Source organism: Carlito syrichta, unplaced genomic scaffold (genome assembly GCF_000164805.1).
Source record: "Carlito syrichta isolate Samal-C Ts95f unplaced genomic scaffold, Tarsius_syrichta-2.0.1 Scaffold304508, whole genome shotgun sequence".
Classification (NCBI taxonomy): domain Eukaryota; kingdom Metazoa; phylum Chordata; class Mammalia; order Primates; family Tarsiidae; genus Carlito; species Carlito syrichta.
Genome location: NW_007248604.1, coordinates 60,738 through 83,021, shown reverse-complemented (window position 1 = coordinate 83,021; position 22,284 = coordinate 60,738). Strand labels below are relative to the sequence as shown.

At 43.4% G+C, this 22,284-nt stretch overlaps 1 protein-coding gene across 1 annotated transcript in view; it reads right to left on the bottom strand.

Moving 5' to 3' along the window:
• Positions 1-22,284, bottom strand: part of CNMD (chondromodulin) — a 29,066-nt gene that overhangs the window by 6,040 nt on the left and 742 nt on the right. Inside the window, exons 2-4 of the mRNA XM_008060070.2 lie at positions 16,151-16,356; positions 5,763-5,876; positions 1,603-1,756 (exon numbers count right to left, since the gene is read on the bottom strand). Of these exons, the coding sequence (XP_008058261.2) occupies positions 1,603-1,756; positions 5,763-5,876; positions 16,151-16,356 (474 nt within the window). The remainder of the gene's footprint in view (positions 1-1,602; positions 1,757-5,762; positions 5,877-16,150; positions 16,357-22,284) is intronic.

The following is a 22,284-nucleotide window of genomic DNA, read 5'->3' as shown; positions in this document are numbered from 1 at the left end:
CACTCACCTCAGCCTCCCAAAGGCGCAGGATTACAGGTTGAGCCACTGAGCCCGGCTTAGCCATTTTTTAAAGAGACGGAGTCTCACTCTGTCACCCAGGCTGGAATCCAAGTGGCATGATTATAGCTCACTACAACCTCGAACTCCTGGGTTCAAGCAGTCCTCCCACATTAGCCTCCAGAGTAGCTGGGGCTGCAGGCACATGCCACCATGCCTGGCTGATTTTTAATTTTTTTTTTAGTTATGGGGTGTCGCTATGTTGCCCGGGCTGGTCTTGAACTCCTGGCCTCAAGGAATCCTCCCAGCTTGGCCTCCCAAAGCATGCTGGGATTACTGGCATGAGCCACCACACCCAGCCCCCTTTTAACCATGTTCACATGTACAGCTCATTGGCATGAAGTACATTCACACTGCTGTGCAACTTTCACCACCATCTGGCTCTAGAATGTGTTTTTCATCTTGCAAAAACCTAAGCTCTGTACCTATGAGACACGAACTGCCCATTCTGCTCCTCCATGCCTCTCTCTGTGTCTCTCTCTGTCTCTCTGTCTGTCTGTCTCTCTCTCAGTCTCTCTCTCTCTCTCTCAGTCTCTCTCTCTCTCAGTCTCTCTCTCTCTGTGTCTCTCTGTCTCTCTCTGTCTCTGCCTCTCTGTGTCTCTCTGTGTCTCTGTCTGTCTCTCAGTCTCTCTCTCTCTCTCTCTCTCTCTGTGTGTCTCTCTCTCTCTGTGTCTTTTTCTGTCTCTGTGTCTCTCTCTGTCTCTGGAGGCTCCTCCATCCACCATGCCTTGTGGTTTGAATGCCCGTATTTTCTTTATTTCTATACCGCTCTCTTCTGATGTTCAATAAAATCTTTCCAAAATCATAGCCCATCTCAGCTGTGCTAGGAGAAAGGCCTATTTTCCCACCACATTGGAACCAGAGCTACAAAATAGGCCTTTGGGAGGCCAGAGTGGTGATTGCAGTAGAAATTAAGAGTGAGAGACCCTCTGGGGACAGCGGAAGCTCAAGGGAAAGAGGGAGGTCCCCTGGGCTCATCTGCTTTCATCACCTGGAAATGGCTCCAAGGTTTGCTCCAGTCAAGCTCTGAACCCCAGGGAGCCTGCGTTTATTTTCACCAGACTTGGAGGCTGATGCTCAAGCTTTGAACTTGAAGAATTTCAGCCTATACCCACAGCAGCTTTTGGCTGTCCCATAATTCTAGGTTTGAACACAATAAAGACTCGGAGGTATGACAGCTTCTTAGTCCCCTGATTCTATGCCTTAGAAATAAAAAATAAAAAAAGTAAAATTGGAAGGTGCAAACAACTGAGATTAAGGGGCAGAGTGGAAAGAAACAGGAGGGCCATAAATAAACACCGCAGGTGATGCAGTGGTGTTTGCTGCTCCCAACTCCTGTTAACCCTGCTGTTCCCTCCCTTCCCTGCAACGGTCATGGGTTGTCATTTTCCTTCTCTTTCATCTCCCATGTTAATTTCTGAGACACTGCAATGTGCATCCTGATTTAACCTCCTGCTTGTGTGCTCAGGCCTGTGGAGGGGCTCGGAGGAAACCCACTTGATCGGGGAGAATTTTAAGCAGCATTAAGATCATTTAAAAGGTTACCTTTTGGATAGGTGGGTTTAAGCCAGAAAATAGGAAGGTCACCACAGAGCTCTAAGACTTTAGAACTCAGGAAGCTGCTGTCCTTCACAGGTTGATCTACGGCCACCCAGATCAGAGAATTTTCTTCATATTTAACTGGCATGATCTTGCCTTCCTGTAAGTAGAAATGAAAAGCATCTCAGCACAGAGGACAGTGGAACATGCAGCATGTGGAGTCACGTGTTGCGGAAAGATTCTTTTGCCTTATAAAAAACTAATGAGAATTCCGTGTGCGCGCCCACTCCAATGGTTTAATCTCTCTTTGCAGTGTCTTCACAGTACCCAGCGTCCCTCCTCCTGCTGCCCTGCCTTTGGAGAACTGCGATGTGTGACTAGGAGTGTCCCAAGTTGAAGTGAAAATTACTTGATACCAACTTTGAGATTTAGGTTAATCTGATGTTTTTGATCAAAGATGTTTTTTGAGGAAAAGCAATTGAATGGACTCTGGAATCCTATAAAGGCTAGAGGAACCCTTCATCTGAAGTGAAAATCTTGTGAGGTTTTGTTCTGCAGCTTCTGAACAACAATAGGAAAAGCAAGTGATTGGTTCTTTAATGTCTTCAGTTCAAAGTATTATTTAACATAAGCCATTTCTCCATTTCCTAGCTATAACAACATATTTCAGATGTTCCCTTGCATCAAGCACACCACTGAGATTTCAAAGCTAAACCCTGGATTTTCTTCCACAGTGAGATGCTGAGAATGGTCTGATAACCCAGGAGACAAATTTATTTTGCCAGGTTGTTCCTTTCATGTATTTATTAGTTTGCAATAGCTTGGAGAAATTAAAATGTTTTCTCCTTATTTTTAGCTAAAAGCAGCACTTCATTTATGCTTTCTCCCTCAGGCCTATGGCTGCATTAAAACAACTTAAAGTTATTGGAGGAAGCCAACACTCAGGTAATCCAGTTATTTACCTTAAATTAAATGGCTCTATCCAGGAAATGAATGCTCTCTGAGTACAGTAGCTTTTTAAAGTTATACAAAACTGATGAAAAATGTATGAGAGCAAGTGGTGCATAAATCTACCCCTCAGAGTCTAAAGTGTGTGGGGAAGACTGGGGTTATTGGGATAATGCATACAGATGCATCCTCCAAGCTGAGAATGCTAAATAAATCGTGGGGCATGCACTTCAGGTGCCCACCCCCTCTCCTTCCTCTCTCCCCTTCCTTACAACACGATCCTGCTTTTATTGGAAGCCACGATATATATGCCTAGCCCCGGAGAGACACTTGCTTTCTCAGACTCTGCAGCAGCCAGGGCAATCCAGCGAGATCCAGGCCAAAGCGTGCCGAGGAGCTGGGAGACTTTCTGCTTTTCCTGGTTCAAGGGAAGTCCTGACTGGCACTGCTCAACCTCTTTTTTTCCTGACTTTTTTATTGGAATTCTGAGTAAGAATGTCAGGAAGAGGTTGAGCAGTGCTAACATGATTGGAGCTGGAAGGATTTTTAATTTTTTTTTTTTTTTAATTGGAGCCTCACTCTGTCGTCCAGGCTGGAGTGCAGTGGAACGCTCATGACCACTGCAACCTCGATCTGCTGACCTCAGGTGATCCTTCTGCCTCAGCCTTACAAGTAGCTGGAACTACAGGCATGCGCCACCACGCCCGGCTAATTTTTTGATTTATTGTAGAGATGAGGTCTTGCCAAGTTGCCCAGGCTGGTCTCAAACCTGTGGGCTTAGGCAATCCTCTCACCTCGGCCTTCCAAAGTGCTGGGATTATAGGAGTGAGCCACCACAACCAGCCCTGGAAGGGAAAATTTTTAAGCACCACAGAGATGCTGGACACTGAGCCAATGCTGGCAGCCATCTGCCTCCACATTGCCTACTATGGAGAAAAACAAATTTCTCTTGAGTAAATCATTCTAAGCTACTGACAGCCAAACATATTCTTAATTCACACAAACATAATTGTCTGTAGTTGTTTTTGTCTATCAGAGGATCCACCATGCACAGTATGAACAACTAAACACAAGATACATAACCTACCTTTATGACCTAAGAATCATATGCAAAGACTTAAATAGAAAAATAATCACCAGGATGAATTATTTTTGTACTTAAAATTTTTACTTTGAATTATTATTATTTGAAATAGTGAAAAACTGAAGATACCTGAAGTATTCAAGAATGAAAGATTTTTAAAATTACAATCATATGATGTATAATACATCCACCATAGTCTACATTTCAAAATAACTGAAGTTATACATAATAAGAAAGTACAACTGTATAACTTCTCTTACGGAAAGAATGTGCGCGCGCACATGCGCGCGCGCGCACACACACACACACACACACACACACACACACACAGAGAAAATCCACCAAAATGTTAACATTAGTTATCTGTGAATTATGTAATTATGGGTGATTTTCTTCTTTATGCTTTTATGTATTTCTCTAATTTTCTATAGTGACAAAGTATTGGTTTTAAAAATCAGGAGAGAAAACTTAAAAAAATACACTGCAAACTTATGATTAGACCTGGGGAAGCTATTGCTGGGGGGGGTTGGTCCTTGTGTCCATAAATGTTCTATGTCCATTTATGGGGAGAACGGCAAGGATGACAGTGTGACTGTAGGCGATGGCAGTGCAGGAAGAGAAGGTCAAGGGTCAGAACAAAGGAGGTCTTGGTCCCTTTCCCTGCGGCATTAGTGAGCTCACACTGAAAGCCTGGCCCTCGATTCTGAACTGTATGGCTCATGCGGAACGAACCGGAACACGATCAGGAGAGAATGGCTGAGCAAGGAATGTCTGGAAAACATCTCCCAGGATGAATGTTGGGCAAACTGGGAGTAGAAAAGAGAAAACAGAGGACATGGCAGCCAGCCTTAACAACCTACAGGTTTGTTTTCAGTGTTTGTTTTATTCTGTTTTGAGATATCACCTGCTTCTACTCCTATGAGGACAAACAGCCAGGTAGTTTCCAGGCACCTTGGCTTCCCCATAGTTTTCCTCTTTTGCCTTGGGGGAATTGAGACTTGTTTCACCTCTCTCTCGGGGATACTGGAAGAATCAAAGATGATCATAATAAAATTAACAGTAACGAGCAGCAGCCATTTCTTCACCCTCTAGTAGATTCTAGGGAGTAGGCACAGTATACATGCCCCAAGTTTGCAGATGACAACACAGGCCCCAAAAGTTGAAGCCACATGCATAGCAAGTGTCAGAGTTGGTTTTTGAACCCACATTTTTCTGATTCTTAAGTCCATTTTCTTTTCATCCTGCCCTGCCACAACTCAAATGGAAGACAATAATGGATGTGGCCATTTTGTAAGCCCTAAAGTATCATAAAAATGTGAGGTGTTACTGTTAAATGTGTCTTTAGAACTCTGAATGCAATTCTTGAAAGTAAATTTAAAAAAAAAATCAAGCTCAAAGGCAAGTTATTAATAATAAATGGAAGAATTATGTTTAAAAAACTCACAGGTTTGACACATAGAATAGGAATTAGACATGTTGTCAAACTCTTGAACAGCAATAAATAAATAAACAAAAGAAAGAAAAGGAAAGGAATTAGATATATGTTGTAGCTTCATTGGGTGGAACTTGAACCAATGGGTAAATATTGTCAGGGCAGCCATCTCAGCTCAATGTAGGACAAGGCAATTAGAAAAGCCCTTCTCCCCCACCTCAGGTGAAGCCGGTTGACACATAGAATGGGGGGGCGCCCTGTCACTGCTTTCCAGTGGAGTCTGGGTGATCCGCTGTTGGGGGTATTCAGGAGGAATTTCCACATCGAGTAGAGCTGACACTAGAAGGCTCTGAAGTCCCTTTTAATGAAGATTCTGTCTTGTGGAGTTCTTTATCTCTTTTGTAGATTCTTAACCACTGATCAGACAGTTCCCTAACATCAGGCAAATAAGGGTCGTGTGAGCACCAAGCCTCTTTATGCACTTTAAAACATGGGTTTCCAAAATCTTTAAATATACTATATCATGTAAGAATGACTCCTTGAACACAGTAGGACAAAAAACAGTTTCAATTCCTTTAGCAGAGAAGAAACAGAACTTAGCTTCTGGTCATGAATCTACCCAGGAACTAGAGACCAAAGGGGTTTTGCCTCCAAACAATGTCTGCCGAACCCTCTTGCTGTCTCGAGCATGTTGGTACCCACCAGTTCGGAGGAGATGCTCTGTTTGGTCACAGTGCCCACCTCAGGAACACGAGCCTTCACCTGCGCTTTGATGTAGCACTTCTCTCCTCCAGCAAAACGGATTCCTGTGATGCCCTATGAAACAAAAGTGTATACATCCATCTGTCCATTCATTCACTTATTCAACTTATTGAGTGTCTACTGTGTGCCAGGCACTGTTCTGCATGCCGGGTACAGAGATGAACACAACAGATGAAATCCCTACCCTCATGGAAGCTACCTCTTAGCATTATTTACCAATAATAAAAAGACAGATAAAGTTGGGCAGTAATAAGTGATATGAAGAAAAATAAGCTAGGTTTGGTGGCTCAGCCTGTAATCCCAGTGTTTTGGGAGGCTGAGGCGAATGGATTGCCTGAGCCTGCGGGTTCGAGACCTGCCTGGGCAGCTTGGCAAGACCTCGTCTCTACAATAAATCAAAAACTAGCTGGGCATGGTAGCGCGCACCTGTAGTTCTTCCGCTGAGGCGGAAGGATAGCCAGAGCCCAGCAGATCGAGGCTGCGGTGGCCGGGAGCATGCCACTGCACTCTAGTCTGGGCGATGGAGTGAGACTCCAACTCAAAAAAAAAAAAAAAAAAGAAAGAAAGAAAAGAAAAATAAGGCAGAGAAAGAGGAGAGGAAGGATGGGACTTCAGGGGAGGTGACTCTATGAGAGGATAACATTTGAACTGGGACAGAATATGTTAATTACTCCACCTATGCCCACAAGCTTAGGTGAAATGCTCATCTTTGAACATCCCATTCTAAGCAGACTGTTCTTCCTCTGACTTCCCATAAACCCTCCTATCTTCATCCCTCATTTGGTACTTAATCTCCACTGCTTACTTTTTTTTTTTTTTTTTTGAGTTGGAGTCTCACTGTCGCTCAGACTGGAGTTCAATGGCTGCTCCCGGCCACCGCAGCCTCGACCTGCTGGGCTCCGGCGGTCTTTCCGCCTCAGCCTTCCAAGTAGCCGGAATTACAGGCATGCGCTACCACGCCTGGTTGATTTTTTGATTTTATTGTAGAGATGAGGTCTTGCTGCCCAGGCAGGTCTCAAACCCGCGGGCTCAGGCAATCCACTCACCTCAGCTTCCCAAAGGCGTGGGATTACAGGCTGAGCCACCGAGCCCGGCTCACTGCTTACTTAATTATAAATTTCTTGAGATCAGTATCTGAATCTTTATTTATTTATATTTTTGGTGACCCTGAAAGCTTCCCAAAAGATGTTGGTCAAATCAATTCCATGAATTCAGAATCTTCTTTTTCTTTTTCTGAATTGAAGTTTCACTCTGTCACCCAGGTTGGAGTGCAGTGGCACACTCCCAGCCACCGCAATCTTGACCTGCTGGGCTCAGGCGATCTTTCTGCCTCAGCCTTCCAAGTAGCTGAAACTACAGGCAGGCGCCACCATGCCTGGCTAATTTTTTGATTTATTGTAGAGATGAAGTCTTGCAAATTGCCCAGGCTGGTCTCAACCCCGTGGGCTCAGGCAACCCTCTCACCTCGGCCTTCCAAAGTGCTGGGATTATAGGCGTGAGCCACCATGCCTGGCCGAATTCTGAATTTCCAAAGTGACTGAGTCCAGAGTGAATAGTAAACCTTTTTACAGCACTGGGAGCTGAGCTTTGCTTCTGTACATTACCCAAGGACTTGGATGTTTTGTTTTTTTGCCCTCTGTGAGATATAAACAAAGTCTTCTCCTGTAATGCCTAGGGACCAACCTCAAGGGAAAGATCAGCTACAAGTCTCCAGACTTTGCTGACAGCTCAGCATTGATTCTACCCACAGAGGATCTGAGGGGTAACAGGACGTTCTGTTCCAAGAATGTTTACTTTCACCCTGCTGGTTTTAGTTTCATGACGAGTGAACCCCAAATAGTACAAAGGTCTACAAATTTTATGGTATAATAATGTAGACACCAGCACAGATCTGAACCTTGTCCATCTTTTCTCGAACCGAGACAAGTGTGGAGATGATATAGAACTGGTACCAGGGTCAGTGTTAAGCAATGGGAGAAGAAAAGCACTTGTAAATCTAGGGATCCTGGTTCAGGATTGGCCCTTTAAAATGAAGAACAAAGTTAAATGTAAGTCATGCTACAAGAGATTCTCTAGACCAGGAGCCCTAGGGAAGTCTCCCCAGACTGGAGAACAGAGAAGGAAAGGCTTGTTCTTCCTAAGGTGTCCTCATTATTTGCTTTTCAGTCTACTTGGCTATGTACATACATGTAACTCATTTCACCTATTTCTCCTAGGAGTACTGCTCACTCCAGAGAGAGACAGGGGCATTATACTCACTTTACAGAAGAGGGACACCAAAGCTTGCTGCAAAGGTTTAACTTTCACTGCAAATGAATCCCCTGGGAGGTTTTAAGAACACAGTTTGGACCCAGTTTGGCTTGGGTTCCAGGCACTGGAATTCTTAAAACCCTTCTAGGTGTTTATAATGAATAGCCAGGGTTGAAGACTACCAGTTGAGGAAGAAAGGAACTTGTTCAGGGTAACAAAGCTATTAAATGACTGCAATAGCCTTTGGATCCACGTTTCTTTGTATCAGTGGGTCATACACTTTTCCTTGCATCAAAATCACCTGAATCCCCAGAAAAACTTCACCACAGTCTCCCTAACAACAGAACCTTAAAACACCAAACGAAATCAAGGGCATCTACATAAGAATGAGGAAGTCAAACTGTCCCTCTTTGCTGATGATATGATCTTTTTTTTTTTTTTTTTTGAGTTGGAGTCTCACTCTGTTGGCCACTCCTGGCCACTGCAGCCTCGACCTGTTGGGCTCTGGCGATCCTTCCGCCTCAGCCTTCCGAGTAGCCGGAATTACAGGCATGCGCTACCACGCCCGGCTGATTTTTTGTTTGTTTGTTTGTTTATTGTAGAGATGAGGTCTCGCTGCCCAGGCGAGTCTCGAACCCGCAGCCCAGGCGAGTCTCGAACCCGCAGGCTCAGGCAATCCACTCACCTCAGTCTCCCAAAGGCGCGGGATTACAGGCTGAGCCACCGAGCCCGGCAATATGATCTTATATTTAGAAAAACCTAAAGACTCCACCAAAAACTCAAACTGGCAAATAAATTCAGTAAAGTTGCAGGATACAACATTAACACACAAAAATCAATAGTGTTTATTTACATCAATAATAAACTAGCTGAGAAAGAAATCAAGAGGACAATCCCATTTACAATAGCTACACAAATAAATAACTAAATAAAATACCTAGGACTAAATTTGACCAAGGAGGTGAAAGATCTCTACAGGGATAACTACAAAACACTGATGAAGAGAACTAAAGAGGATACAAATAGAGGGAAAGACATCTCACAGTCATGGATCAGAATAATAAATATTGTTAAAATGTCCGTACTGCCCAAAGTAATCTAAAGATTTAATGTAACCCTTATCAAAATATCACTGTTATTTTTCACAGAAATAGAAAAAAAATCCTTAAATTTGTATGGAATCAAAAAAGATCCCCATAGCCGAGGTAATTTTGAGCAAAACGAATATAACTGGAGGAAGCACACTACTTGATTTCAAAATATCTTACAAGGCTATAGCAATCAAATAGGATGGTGCTGGTATAAGAACAGATATAGATCAGTGAAACAGGCTAAAAAATCCAGAAATAAATCCACATATTTACAGTCAACTGATTTTTAACAAAGGTGCCAGGAACATAAACTGGGGAAAGGACAGTCTCTTCAATACATGGTACTGGGAAACTGGATATCCATATGCAGAAGAATAAAACTGGGCCCCTGTCTCTCACCTATAAAAAAAAATCAACTCAAGATGGACTCAAGACTTAAACTTTAGACACAAACTATAAAGTTACTAGAAGAAAACATAGAAAAAAATACTTCATGACACTGGTATAGGCAAAAATGTATGGCTAAGACTCCAAAAGCATAGGCAACAAAACCAAAAAATAGACAAATGGAAATTTATTAAACTAAAAAGCTTCTGCACAAGAAAGGAAACAATCAGTAGAGTGAAGAGACAACCTGTCGAATGGGAGAAAATACCTGCAAAATATTCATCCTACAAGCGACTAATATCCAGAAGATACAAGAAACTCAATTCAGCAGTAAAAACAAAAAACCCAAAACCCCAAAAAAACAAATTCCATTTAAAAATGGGCAAAAAAAACCCCCATGAATAGACATTTCTCAAAAGAAGACACACAAATGGCCAAAAGGTATATGAAACACTCCTCAACATCTCTAATCATCAGGAAAATGCAAATCAAAATGACAGTGAGATAGCATATTACTCTAGTTAGAATGGCTATTATTAAAAACACAAAAATAACAGATATTGATGATGCACAGAAAAGGGAAAGCTTATACATGGTTGATGGGAATGTAAATTAGTACAATCACTATGGAAAACAGTCTGAAGATTTCTAATAGAATTACCATATGACCTAGCAATTCCACCACTGGGTATTTATCCAAAGGAAAAGAAATCAGGATATCAAAGGAATTCCTGCACTCTCATGTTTATTGCGGCATTACTCACAATAACAAAGATATTGGAATCAACTAAGTGCCCACCAATGGAGGAATGGGTAAAGAAAATGTGATATACGTATGTACACAACGGAATACTAGTTATCCATATCAAAGAATGAAATCTTGTCATTTGCAGCAGCACTGATGGAACTAAAGGTTATTACGTTAAGGGAAATAAGCCAGGCACAGAAAGACATATTGCATGTTCTTACTCATATGTGAGAGTTGGGGTAGAGAGTAGAATGACAGATGCCAGAGGCTGAGAAAGGTGTGTAGGTAGAAGGGGAGGATGAAGAGAGGTTGGTCAGTGGGTACAAATGTAGTTATATAGAAGAAATAAGCTCTAATGTCCGATAGCAGAGTAGGATGACTATAGTTAGCAGTGATGTATTACATATTTCAAAGTAGCTGGAAGAGAGGTCTTGAAATGCTCCCAATACATAGAAACGATGAAACTCAAGGTGACAGACACCTCAAATACCGTGACTTGACCAGTACACATTCCATGCATGTAACAAAATATTACATCTACCCCATACATATTTAAAGTATTATGTAATAATTTTTAAAAGGCAAATTTAAAAATTACCTGGGGCTTTGTTAAAGGAATCACAGAGTTTTGGCCACCCCGAGTTTCTCATTCAGTAGGTTCAAAGTGGGGCTTAAAATTTGCATTTCTAGTCACTCTCCAGTGATGCTGCTGTTGGCGGCCTGAGGAACACACTTTGAGAACCACTGCCCCCTCCTACACTACCTCCCGTAGGTCTGCTGCTCTTATTCTGCATGTAAATCTAGTTCTCATAGTTTGAAAAACAGAAGGCAAGGAAAGGGAAATGACTGTCTCCCTATGTGATATGTTCTCTCTTATTTTTTATTTTTTGAATTGGAGTCTCACTCTGTCGCCCAGACTGGAGTGCAGTGGCCGCTCCCGGCCACCGCAGCCTTGCCTGCTGGGCTCCAGTGATCCTTCCGCCTCAGCCTTCCAAGTAGCCGGAATTACAGGCATGCGCTACCACGCCCGGCTGATTTTTTTATTTTATTGTGGAGATGAGGTCTCGCTGCCCAGGCGGGTCTCGAACCCGCGGGCTCAGGCAATCCACTCACCTCAGCCTCCCAAAGGTGCGGGATTACAGGTTGAGCCACCGAGCCCGGCAATATGTTCTCTCTTAACTTCAAAACACTTATGTCCCCTGAAAGTGAGATGTGTGGGAAGAAACGCCAAACTACCGTTATAAGATCCCCAAAGGAGGAAGCTGATTCCACTTAAGGATTCATAGCACTGAATAGGAATCCAGTATTGAGTTAGTTCTAACTGTCTATACACTGCAGAGAGAACTGGAAGCCCCCCAGGGATGAGACCCATGGGAAGGAATTCACACATATTAACCACCATGTCTAGCTATAAATCCACATCAAGCAGCCAGATATATTAAGAGATTAAATAGAGGAAACTAAAAGAAGCACAAGAAAGCCAAAGCAAACCTCTTGTTTTGCAAATAAACAAGGCCTTAGAAGCTGGTGATAATGAAGAAATATGCCAACAAAGACAATGAGTGAAGATGCCAATGATCTAACATTCTTTTATTAAAAGAGGTACTCTCACTTTAGCTGCACACCTTTTTTTTTAAGGAATCTCATCTATTTCTGCAGCTTAAACCACAGGTACCCAAGAAGGGTAGGGGGTCCTGCCCCCAAGGGCACCTTAGAAATCTTTGGAGGAGCTTTTTGTTGTCACAGAGACTGGGGGCACTCTTGGCCTTTATTGGGCAGAACTCAGAGATGCCATGTCCTGCAGAGCCTGGGACAATCCCTAAGAACTAACTCTCCCAGGTCAGAGGAAAACAACCTGTTTGTTAATATCTGTTCCTCGAAGCCAACACTGTTTTACATATAAACACAAAGTGACTTTTGCTCTAGTTTTAACGTACAATGAATTGCCTGGAAACGCAAGTACTGTGAAAACGAAGAGAAAACATTACTTTTCTTCACTCTTGGAGAAAATTACACAGCATTTGAATTGTCAACACGCACTTGTGTCTGTCTGCATTTTGGGCTGTGACATTGATAGTCCTTTATCTAGTGTTACAAGCTTTTGACTTTACATGTTCTAGTTTATCTGGATGAACATTTACATATGAAGTCCATATTTTATTATAAATTAGTTTCACTTATTTTTCCTTTATAGTTGGGGGCTAGGTTGCTTTTTGAAATCAACAGCCTGCCTACTTATTAGTAGGTTTTGCTCTACTTTTTTCCTCCAGTTTTTTCAATCAAAATTTTCAAAATAGTCACAAAGTTAAAAAAAAATTGTATAGGGAACACCCTTGTACAGTGTTTACATGTTTATTCTACCTTTTAATTTCCAATCAGGATTTTTGTTATATAAGTGGGGCATTAGGTCCCATTAGGAGGGAGTTGGCTGAAACCAATAGCACTGATACATGTGAGAGCAAACCTAGAACGGAACTCATACGCTATGAACTAACCCTCAGTTTTTGCATCTCTCCTAATTTTTGTAGAAAGCCTAGAACCCTTTAAACAATTTTTTTTTAGTAGGAGTCTCACTCTTGTTCAGGCTAGAGTGCGGTGGCATGCTCACGACCACTACAGCCTCGACCTGCTGGGCTCAGATGATCCTTCTGCCTCAGCCTTCCAAGTAGCTGGAACCACAGGCACGGGCTGCCACGCCCAGCTAATTTCTGTATTTACTGTAGAGACGAGGTCTCGCCATGTTGCCCAGTCTGGTCTTGAACGAGTGGGTTCAGGCAGTCCTCTCACCCTTGCCTCCCATAGTGCTGGGATTACAGGCGTGAGCCATGGCACCTGGCTGGAACACTTTTCAGTGTTTCAGTATTCTCCTTTCTGGTTTTGTGTTTTTTTTCTCCATTTGGCTCTACTGAAATCTTGATGGGATTCTGTGCGAACAGACTGTTGATTTACAATTCAGACTCTTTCATAACGTGGCCCCGCCTGCGGCCTGTCTTCACCCCTTCACCACATTGGGCCAAACGAGGCTCCTGAGAACTCTGGATCACATCTGGGCTCACTATTCTTCCCTGGGCCTGGAGAGCCCTGCCTCTCTGCGAGTTGAAAGTATCATCATTCCTCAGAGCCTGATTTGGTTATCTCCACCTCTGTAAGACCTGCTGCCACCGCCTAAATGGCAGGGATGCCTCCTCTCTGTGCTCCTTGTACTCTGTTCATAGCTCATGTAGCATGCGTCCCAGGCTGACTGGAAGCTATTTCTCACCCTCTTTTGTGCCATGTGCGTGCGTGTGTGCCTGCTTCCTGGACTGGACTGGAAGGTCCTTGAGGGAAATGTCAATCACCTCTGCATTCTCCATGTTTAGTGCCATCCCTTGTATGCTGTAGGGCTCGGTAAATGCTTCTTGAATTTGACCAATGATTTAAAATATAGGAGAAAGTAATAGAGCAGGTACCATAGTGGCTGATTCATGTGTTTTCAAAAGTCCAGGCTTGTTTAAACCCGTAACAGGCTCTATCCATCAAAAAAATGTTCTATTCACAAGTTCTGACATAGAGAAATGTGGAAGCTATCACAGAGAATTGATCAGTTTATAAAATATTTGTGGCCCTGTTGGTCTATAAGAACAAATCACAATTGATACTATTATTAGAAAGAACCAAAGGATTATAAAACAGAAATATAGGTTTGGGATTAAAATATTTTAAAAGAATATTTCTGACACATGAACATCTCAAGAAAGATACCTCTTTTCTTATTCATTATTGGAGGTCCCTTTGCATATCTTAAAATTGTGGCACGCACCATAGGTATTCAATTTCTGGACTGACTGATGTGTGTGGGGGAGTCACATTTTATAAGTTTATATTGAGTAGTGCGAAGAAAAAATGATTTTACCCTGTTCTGAGTCTTGCAGTAAAAGCCTCTAATAGATCAGATAAATTATACTTGTGCACTGACCAGAACCATTTGCAAAGCTACGACTACACCAAGTGCAGCTGGGCCCATACAGGGATGCAGAGCCTGTCCCCAGGGCAGACACCATTCCTAACAGTCAGTCCTTGTCATCATCAAATAATGTCTAACCTGACCGGACTCTAATGTTAGCATCTATTGGGTATACAAAAGGACTTGTGAAGTGTATTTTGGTACCAACAAGAGGAGTACTTTCACTCAAACGAAAGCATCTTTAGTTTGACTCCTCAATCAGCAGAAGATGGGTCAATCAATGAGATGTTGTCTGTGGACCAATAAACTCTCAGAAGAGACATTATTTTCCTTTTTTTTTTTTGAGTTGGAGTCTCACTCTGTCACCCAGACTGAAGTGCAGTGGCCGCTCCCGGCCACCGCAGCCTCTACCTGCTGGGCTCCAGCGATCCTTCCGCCTCAGCCTTCCAAGTAGCTGGAACTACAGGCGCACGCTATGATGCCCAGCCAATTTTTTAATTTATTGTAGAGATGAGGTCTCGCCAAGTTGCCTGGGCGGGTCTCAAACCCGCAGGCTCAGGCAATCCACTCACCTCAGCCTCCCCAGGCGCGGGATTACAGGCTGAGCCACCGAGCCCGGCTGAGACATTATTTTCAAGAGGCTTTTTTCATTATGAAGTTTCATCTCCTCCATCTGCAGATTTAACAGAATACAAACAGTGATGCTTCTTCCTCGCTGTGAAACATGAACGAGAATACAATATTCATGCTGGCCAAAAGGAAATTAGATCTGGAGTGACACTTTGGTTTGCAGATGTACATTGAAGCATTGTAACACAGCTTAATATCGTAAATTGTTTGTAAGTTAAATTTTTGTAAAAAAAAGAATCAAAACAAAACAGTCTCCTTTCCAAAGAAGACTTGGATGTTTTATCTGTAACAACCATGGTCAGAAAACATTTACTATAATAGGAAAATTTGCTTATGCTAATTTTCTGGATTAAATGGGAAATCAGAAGAACTGAGAAAAGTATGTACATAGATCCCACCTGCTGTTGATGAGATTATTAGGTCATTAAAATTTCCCTCTTCTTTAAAGGTTCAAATTTCAGACCTTGTAACATTCTAGATCATTTGAGCATTTTGCTCACCATTAAAGAAAACTGCTTAGAAAGAAATAGCTCCTTCAAGTCTTTCTGCCAAGACCTTATATAATTCCAAGAACCTGTTCTCTTCAATGCTATGGTATTGTGCTTTTTCTTCTCTCACTTTTTTTTTTTTTTTAGAGTCGGAGTCTCACTGTCACCCAGGCTGGAGTGCCAGTGACACGCTCAAGGCCACCTCAGCCTTGACCTGTTGGGCTCAGGCAATCCTTCTGCCTCAGTCTTCCAAGCAGCTGGAACTACTGGCGTGTGCCACCACACCCAGCTAATTTTTTTTTTTAATTTATTGTAGAGACGAAGTCTCACCAAGTTGCTCAGGCTGGTCTCGAACCCCTGGACTCAGGCAATTCTCTTGCCTTGGGCTTCCAAAGTACTGGGGCTACAGGCTTGAGCCACCACACCTGGCCTTTTCCTCACTTCTAAAACCAAGTTTTATATTGATTTCGAGTGCCATATCTTTAATTTCTAGAAGTATTTTGTTCCAAAATGTTCCTTAAGTACATGAATTCAATAAAAGTGGATATTTGTTGTTATTTTTGATATTTTACCACTGGTGTATGATTTTTTTTCCTTTTGCAAGTATGACGGACAAAGCGTGGTCCTTCCTCAGAGAGAAAATGCTACGTGACACTCGATTAGTAGCACTGCGACTGCTATAAAGAACAGTTACCATTTGGATGTATGTGAGAAATGCTGCCTCTCCTTGAATTAGAAAAGGCCCCCAGGCTTGCCTGGTTCAAGTCTCTAAATGCATGAAATATACTTACATTCTGGAAATCATTAACTTCAATTGCTTCTTCAGCTCCACTTCCCATCTTAAAGGTCTCCAAGTTGTTCCCAGCATCTATTTCCATTGACCCATCTTGTAATTTCCCATTGATACTCATGGTGTAATGGACATTGTAAATCTGAAAGTGAGCACAAGAGTTAGTGATGCTTTCTTTTCCGAGTAATTCAGGGCTTATCTTTAGACCTGCAGTGTATTAGGTAGCGAATATATTTTTCAGAGATACATGGGATAATCCCTAATAGTAGTACATTTATATACGAGGACTTTGTTCACACACTAATCACTTAATACAATGATTTCTTTAAAAATACCTTAAGAGTAAACCCTTTGATAGTCTTTGATACTTATTCAAATAGCTCAGTGATTTGCAATCCTGGCTGCACACTGGAAGCATCTGGTAGACTCTCCAAGTACCATGCCTGGGTTTCATCCTGAACCTATCAAATCAGAAACTGTGGGGATAGTGCTTGGTCTTTCTGTTTCCAAAGCTCAATTCTATTATGCATCTGGATTGAGAACCATTGATGGATAAATGGAAACTGAGGAGACAGAATGTTGTTGGGCTCCCAGCAGAACAAATCTGCAGTGGTACCTCAAATTGACACGTGTATTTTATCCTTTGGTCAAGATTAGGCATGGAGCGTGGGATAGAATAAGGACTGTGACAGGACTAGGGTACACTTAATATGGAGCAGCATTTGCAGAGAGTAAGGTCAATGTGCACATCTGTTTCAGTTCAGAGTGGCAGTTACTCCCTTAATGACTCTGGGTCAAGCATAAGGTGTTGCAGGGCATTTTGTTATGAGATGCGTGAGGTGTTTGTGAGAGGGAGTGGACCTGGCATTGCAAAAGGCAGGTGTCCACAGCACTTATCCCTGGGTCTTGGGAGTTGCCACGAGTATAGAATGAAGATGTTAGACCTCATAGGTAGCTTTCTTCTGTGTCCTTAGAGCTCTGGGCTTTCACAGTCATGGCCCAAAGGTGAGGTGCATCTATGAGGTCCTCTTCTCCCCTGTTCTCACAGCCTAACAGAGTGGCTCTGCTTTTTTTCTTTCATGTGTCGCATTTCTGAGTAACGTTTTGTTAGAAGGAAAAATTCCAACACTTAAAATTTTTTTGTTGAAGTTTGCCACTAATTAGCTCATCCAAAGGACTCTCTTAGTTAGATGTCTGATTACTGCACTAGTTTAAAAATAATTCACACGCCGCTGCTGCTCAGCATGTGGTAGAACTTTCTGCGTGTGGTGGGGCCAGGAAGTGGATTTCTTTCTTTCTTTGCTGGACTTAAAGGCATATCTATGTGTATTTATCTTATATAGGCCATCATATATATATCTCGTATCTAATATATAAATTATAGATGTGTAACACACATTTAATACATACACACACATATATAAATTTTTTTTTGAGTTGGAGTCTCACTCTGTCACCCAGGCTGGAGTGCAGTGGCACGCTCAAGGCCACCGCAGCCTCGACCTGCTGGGCTCAGGCGATCTTTCCCCTCAACCTTTCAAGTAGCTGGAACTACAGGCGTGTGCCACCACACCCAGCTATTTTTTTTTTAATTTACTGTAGAGGTGCGGTCTCACCAAGTTGCCCAGGCTGGTCTCGAACCCGTGGGCTTAGGCAATCCTCTCACCTCAGCCTCCCAAAGTGCTGGGGTTATAGGCGTGAGCCACTGCGCCGGGCACATATATACATTTTTAAAGAGGAAGGAACGAGAACTGATGAAAGACAGTTGCTACTTAATGTTTGGTCAGTCAGTCAGAACAGCAAATAGCTCACATTTAACACAAGTCTGATTTCTCTCTCTCGTTAGGAAGAGTGACTGCTACATGGACACACACTGGAAAAAGTATCTGCTGTTACTGGATCATCACGTATAGAAAACTCATTATTATAAGACCCACAGAGCACTATTTTACCAGCAGAGATAGAGAAATGGCTTTGCTCTCCAACACGCTTATAGGCAACAGCATTCATTTCGCAGGACAGAAGATACCAATGGCCCATTTCAGCTCAGCCACCTATCATGGCTTCTCCTTCCCTCCCTCCCTTCTTCTGAGGAACTTAGGTGCTTGCAGTTTACTGTCTTCCAAGCTTGCCTGATCGTAAGAACAACTCCCTGGGCTTCTGATGTAGCAGAGCTGGAGCAGAGCCCACCAATCTGTTTCTCTCTGCCCCTCAGGTGGTCCTTGTGATCAGCCAGGCTTGGAAGCCTGTTTTCTTCGGTTCAGTCAGTTCTTTCTGCAGGTGAGGTTGATAAAGCAGCTCTGGTCTGTCTGGATGCTCTCTGAGCAGCCCCTGTTCACATGGGTCAATGATGCCAGTCAAAAGGAGCCTGGCAGGCAACACCAGGGCGAGTTCCTGCTGGCATGATCGCCCTCCACTCATGTGACAAGAGGAGTTTTAAGAAAAAAAATTGAGCGGGGCTCGATGGCTCAGCCTGTAATCCCGCGCCTTTGGGAGGCTGAGGTGAGTGGATTGCCTGAGCCTGCGGGTTCGAGACCCGCCTGGGCAGCAAGACCTCATCTCTACAGTAAATAAGAAAATTAGCAGGGCGTGGTAGCACGTGCCTGTAATTCCGGCTACTTGGAAGGCTGAGGCGGAAGGATCGCCGGAGCCCAGCGGGTGGAGGCTGCGGTGGCCGGGAGCAGCCACTGCACTCCAGTCTGGGCGACAGAGTGAGACTCCAACTCAAAACAAAAAGAAAAAAGAAAAAAAATTGTCGTAAGCTTTTACTAGTAAAGCAACGCAGCAGTAAAGAACCACTTCAGGCTGGACGCCATGGCATATGCCTGTGAGCCCAGGAGTTTGAGATCAGCCTAGGCAACATAGCAAGACTTCGTCCTCGTCTCTACAAAAAATAAAAAAAATTAGCTGGGCATGGTGGTGCATGCCCGTAGTCCCAGTACTCAGTAGGCGGAAGTGGAAGGACCGCCTGAGCCCAAAAGATCCAAGCTGTGGTGAGACATGATCATGCCACTGCCTTCCAGCCTGGGTGACAGAGACCCCAACTCAAAAACCAAATACAACAAAACCCAAAACACATAAAAACAAAATTCTTGGCAGTTCTTAATGAGATGGGACTGTAACACTAGAAGAGTGGCCAGTAGTCCTAATTTCACGTTCCTCTACCACCACCTGTCGCCAAAGTCCCCCCAACAAAAGCTCCATAACTAAGTATTGCCGTGGCTAGCGCAGCTTCAGACCGTCTTTTATATGCAACACACCGTCTGCAGGGGACAGCATGAGAAACTTGTGGCCTCCCGAGACCACGCGGGAAAGAAATGGGGGCAGGAGGCAGTCCACAGTTTCCAAAGTCTTGGGCGCTGAGCTGGGGAGGAGGCTGGGTTGCTGGGGTGGCAATTATATTATCTGCTCTAAGTCTGTGGAGCTGTGGGCACCCAAGGCTATTCTACCCAAGTACAATGAAGTTTATTCTTTGCCAAAATTCTTCTCACTATGGTGCCTTTTACAGCCAAGGATATCTGCTAATGAGTTTTTAATAAGGCCTAGGTTCTATAAGATTAATTACATCATATTCGGGAAAATGTTTAGAAAAATTAGTCTGAGAAGAAAAGCCCCAAGCAATGATCTCCTTCCCACTTCCCACAAGGTGGAGTTGTCAGTTATCTCACATTGGTGGAAATTTCCCATATTTCAATGCCTTGTTCCATCTACAACACTGCAGATTAAGAATGGCCTCAATATTTGAGTCCAGGCAGCTATCCTCTGATTACTAGTGCTCTGGTGCTTCATAGTCCACCAACTAAATTTGAGTAAACCTTTCTCCTGTGGGGATTTACCCATATGAAAGGGACAGGAGGTGAATTACAGCTGGTTCTCCTCTGTAACCCAACAGAGAGGAGTCCGGGCACAGATCATCTCCAAAGAATGGATAATCTGTTTGGTTTGATAAGTGTTTCTATTTGACAGAGACTTACTTTTTTTGATTACATTTTGTGTGGGCTATTTAGATTTGTATTGGAGAAAGCAGACCTGTGCATGTGCCATGCAGAGATGGTGCCAAATTTATTTAGCATCCTGTGATTTGCTTTTCATATTTAAGTAACATGGATCAGCACCAAACATTTCAGAGGGGGCTGGGAAGCTGTCATGATTTTCTTCATTGTCCAGCTTATATAGGTTAGAGCAATAATATATAATAAATGTGAGTCACTATTCCTCTGAATTATTTTTTGTTTTGTTTTGTTTTGTTTTTTGACTTGGAGTCTCACTCCGTCTCCCAGGCTGGAGTGCAGTGGCACGCTCATGTTCACCCTAGCATCAACCTGCTGGGCTCTGGTGATCCTTCCGCCTCAGTCTTCCAAGTAGCTGGAACTACAGGCACAGGCTACCACGCCCGGATAATTTTTAATTAATTGTAGAGATGAAGTCTTGCCAAGTTGCCCGGGTTGGTCTCGAACCCACAGGCTCAGGCAATCCACTCACCTCGGTCTCCCAAAGTGCTGGGATAACAGGCTGAGCCACCAAGCCCAGCCTCTAAATTCTTAGAAGTGAATGCTGCTCTCTTGAATCAGTGAACCAACCATTATGTCGTAAGGTAAAAGATAAGAAAGAAAGGAGCCTCACTTATGAGTGTTTAATCCCTCTTTTTAGAAGGTTGTCAGTTAGCTATGTTTGCCTTGAATAATTAAATACCAAATGGCATTCATTTAAATATCTATCATGACCAGAATCTTGACCAAAAAAAAGAGAAGGAAAAGCAATTTTTATCCCCAAATGACCTATACTACTGAGGTTTTGCTACCTAAAAGATAGCATTTACATTCTAAAACCATAAAATTTCCCAAAGGCATGACAATCTAAACTCTGCTATTAATGGAGATGTAGATATTGAAATCATTCTCATGTTCAGATTTTCTGCTTTCAAATATGAGCATCTGGCCCAGCTTCTATATTTAAAATACAAATACATTAAGGCACTTTTCAAATACACACAAAATACAGTGCAATTCTGATCCTACAAATCGATGCTTGTAAATTTGATATAGTCTCTAAAACAGACTCAGTGCTAAATGGCATGCTTATCTACATTAGGCATTTGAGTTAAAAATACAAATTATGCAGTGACTTGCAGAAGATGTGATGTGTAAAATGGTTGAATTGCTTTCAGCACCATTTTCTGTAAGTACTGGAATTGGTTCATGCTTTGAATTTCATGGTGGGAGAAAGGAGGGAGAAAACAGCCGTCACAGATCCTCTGAGGATAGTGATTATGAAAGAGCGCTTTGTGTGTGCCCTGGAGATGGAATTCTTTTCCATTAGTCGAAATAAGCTTATACCAGACCTGGCAATGGTCATCGAGATAAAATGCCCCCTTTTACATAGGTGAACGCATTCAGAGTATTTAGAGAGCACACTGGAACTCTGCCCAGTCAAGTTAGAAGCAGTTTTCATACTTGAGAGCCCATGGAGCCTTAAAATAAATAGTTGCACACAAAGAAAGTGGGACAGCAGTTAGTGAGAGACATTGGCTATTAAAACACATGGGACGACTAGGCCAGAATTAATTGTCAAAGAGATTTGCCACTTTCAAGGAAGTTCGTCTTTTTTTTTTCTTCCTTTTCCCCCCAGAGAGAGAAAGGAGTGTTCAGGGCTAGGTCACCTAAAAACCCTTCTGAAAGGTGAAAATTCACCCCCCAATCACGGGTCTGAAGATTCTTCCTTTGTCCTAGATCTTAAACACACAGCTTTTCTCAGCTGGGAGAGGCCTTCGAGATCACTCAGCTCCATTTTCCCTCTAACGATGAGTAAAACGGAGGCCAGAGAGGCGACGTGCCCCGTCGCCGGTGACACAACGGCTTGGTGGAAGCGCCCGGCCAAGGCGATCGAGGCTCTCCCGAGCCGCCCGCGGCACCCCCCGCACCCCCCGGGTTTCAGGGCTGCCCCCCGAGCCCCGAATCGCTCTTCCACAGGGCTGTCTACGAGCAGAAAGCAGCGTAGCCGAGTGGGATGGACGAAGAGGGAGGGTGCCCCCGGGCACCTGCAGGGACGATTCAGCAGGGCCGGCGGGGCGGGACAGCAGCCGCGAGCCTCCCCTCGCCGGCCTGCGCTCTGGCGCCACCTAGGGGGCACCGCGGG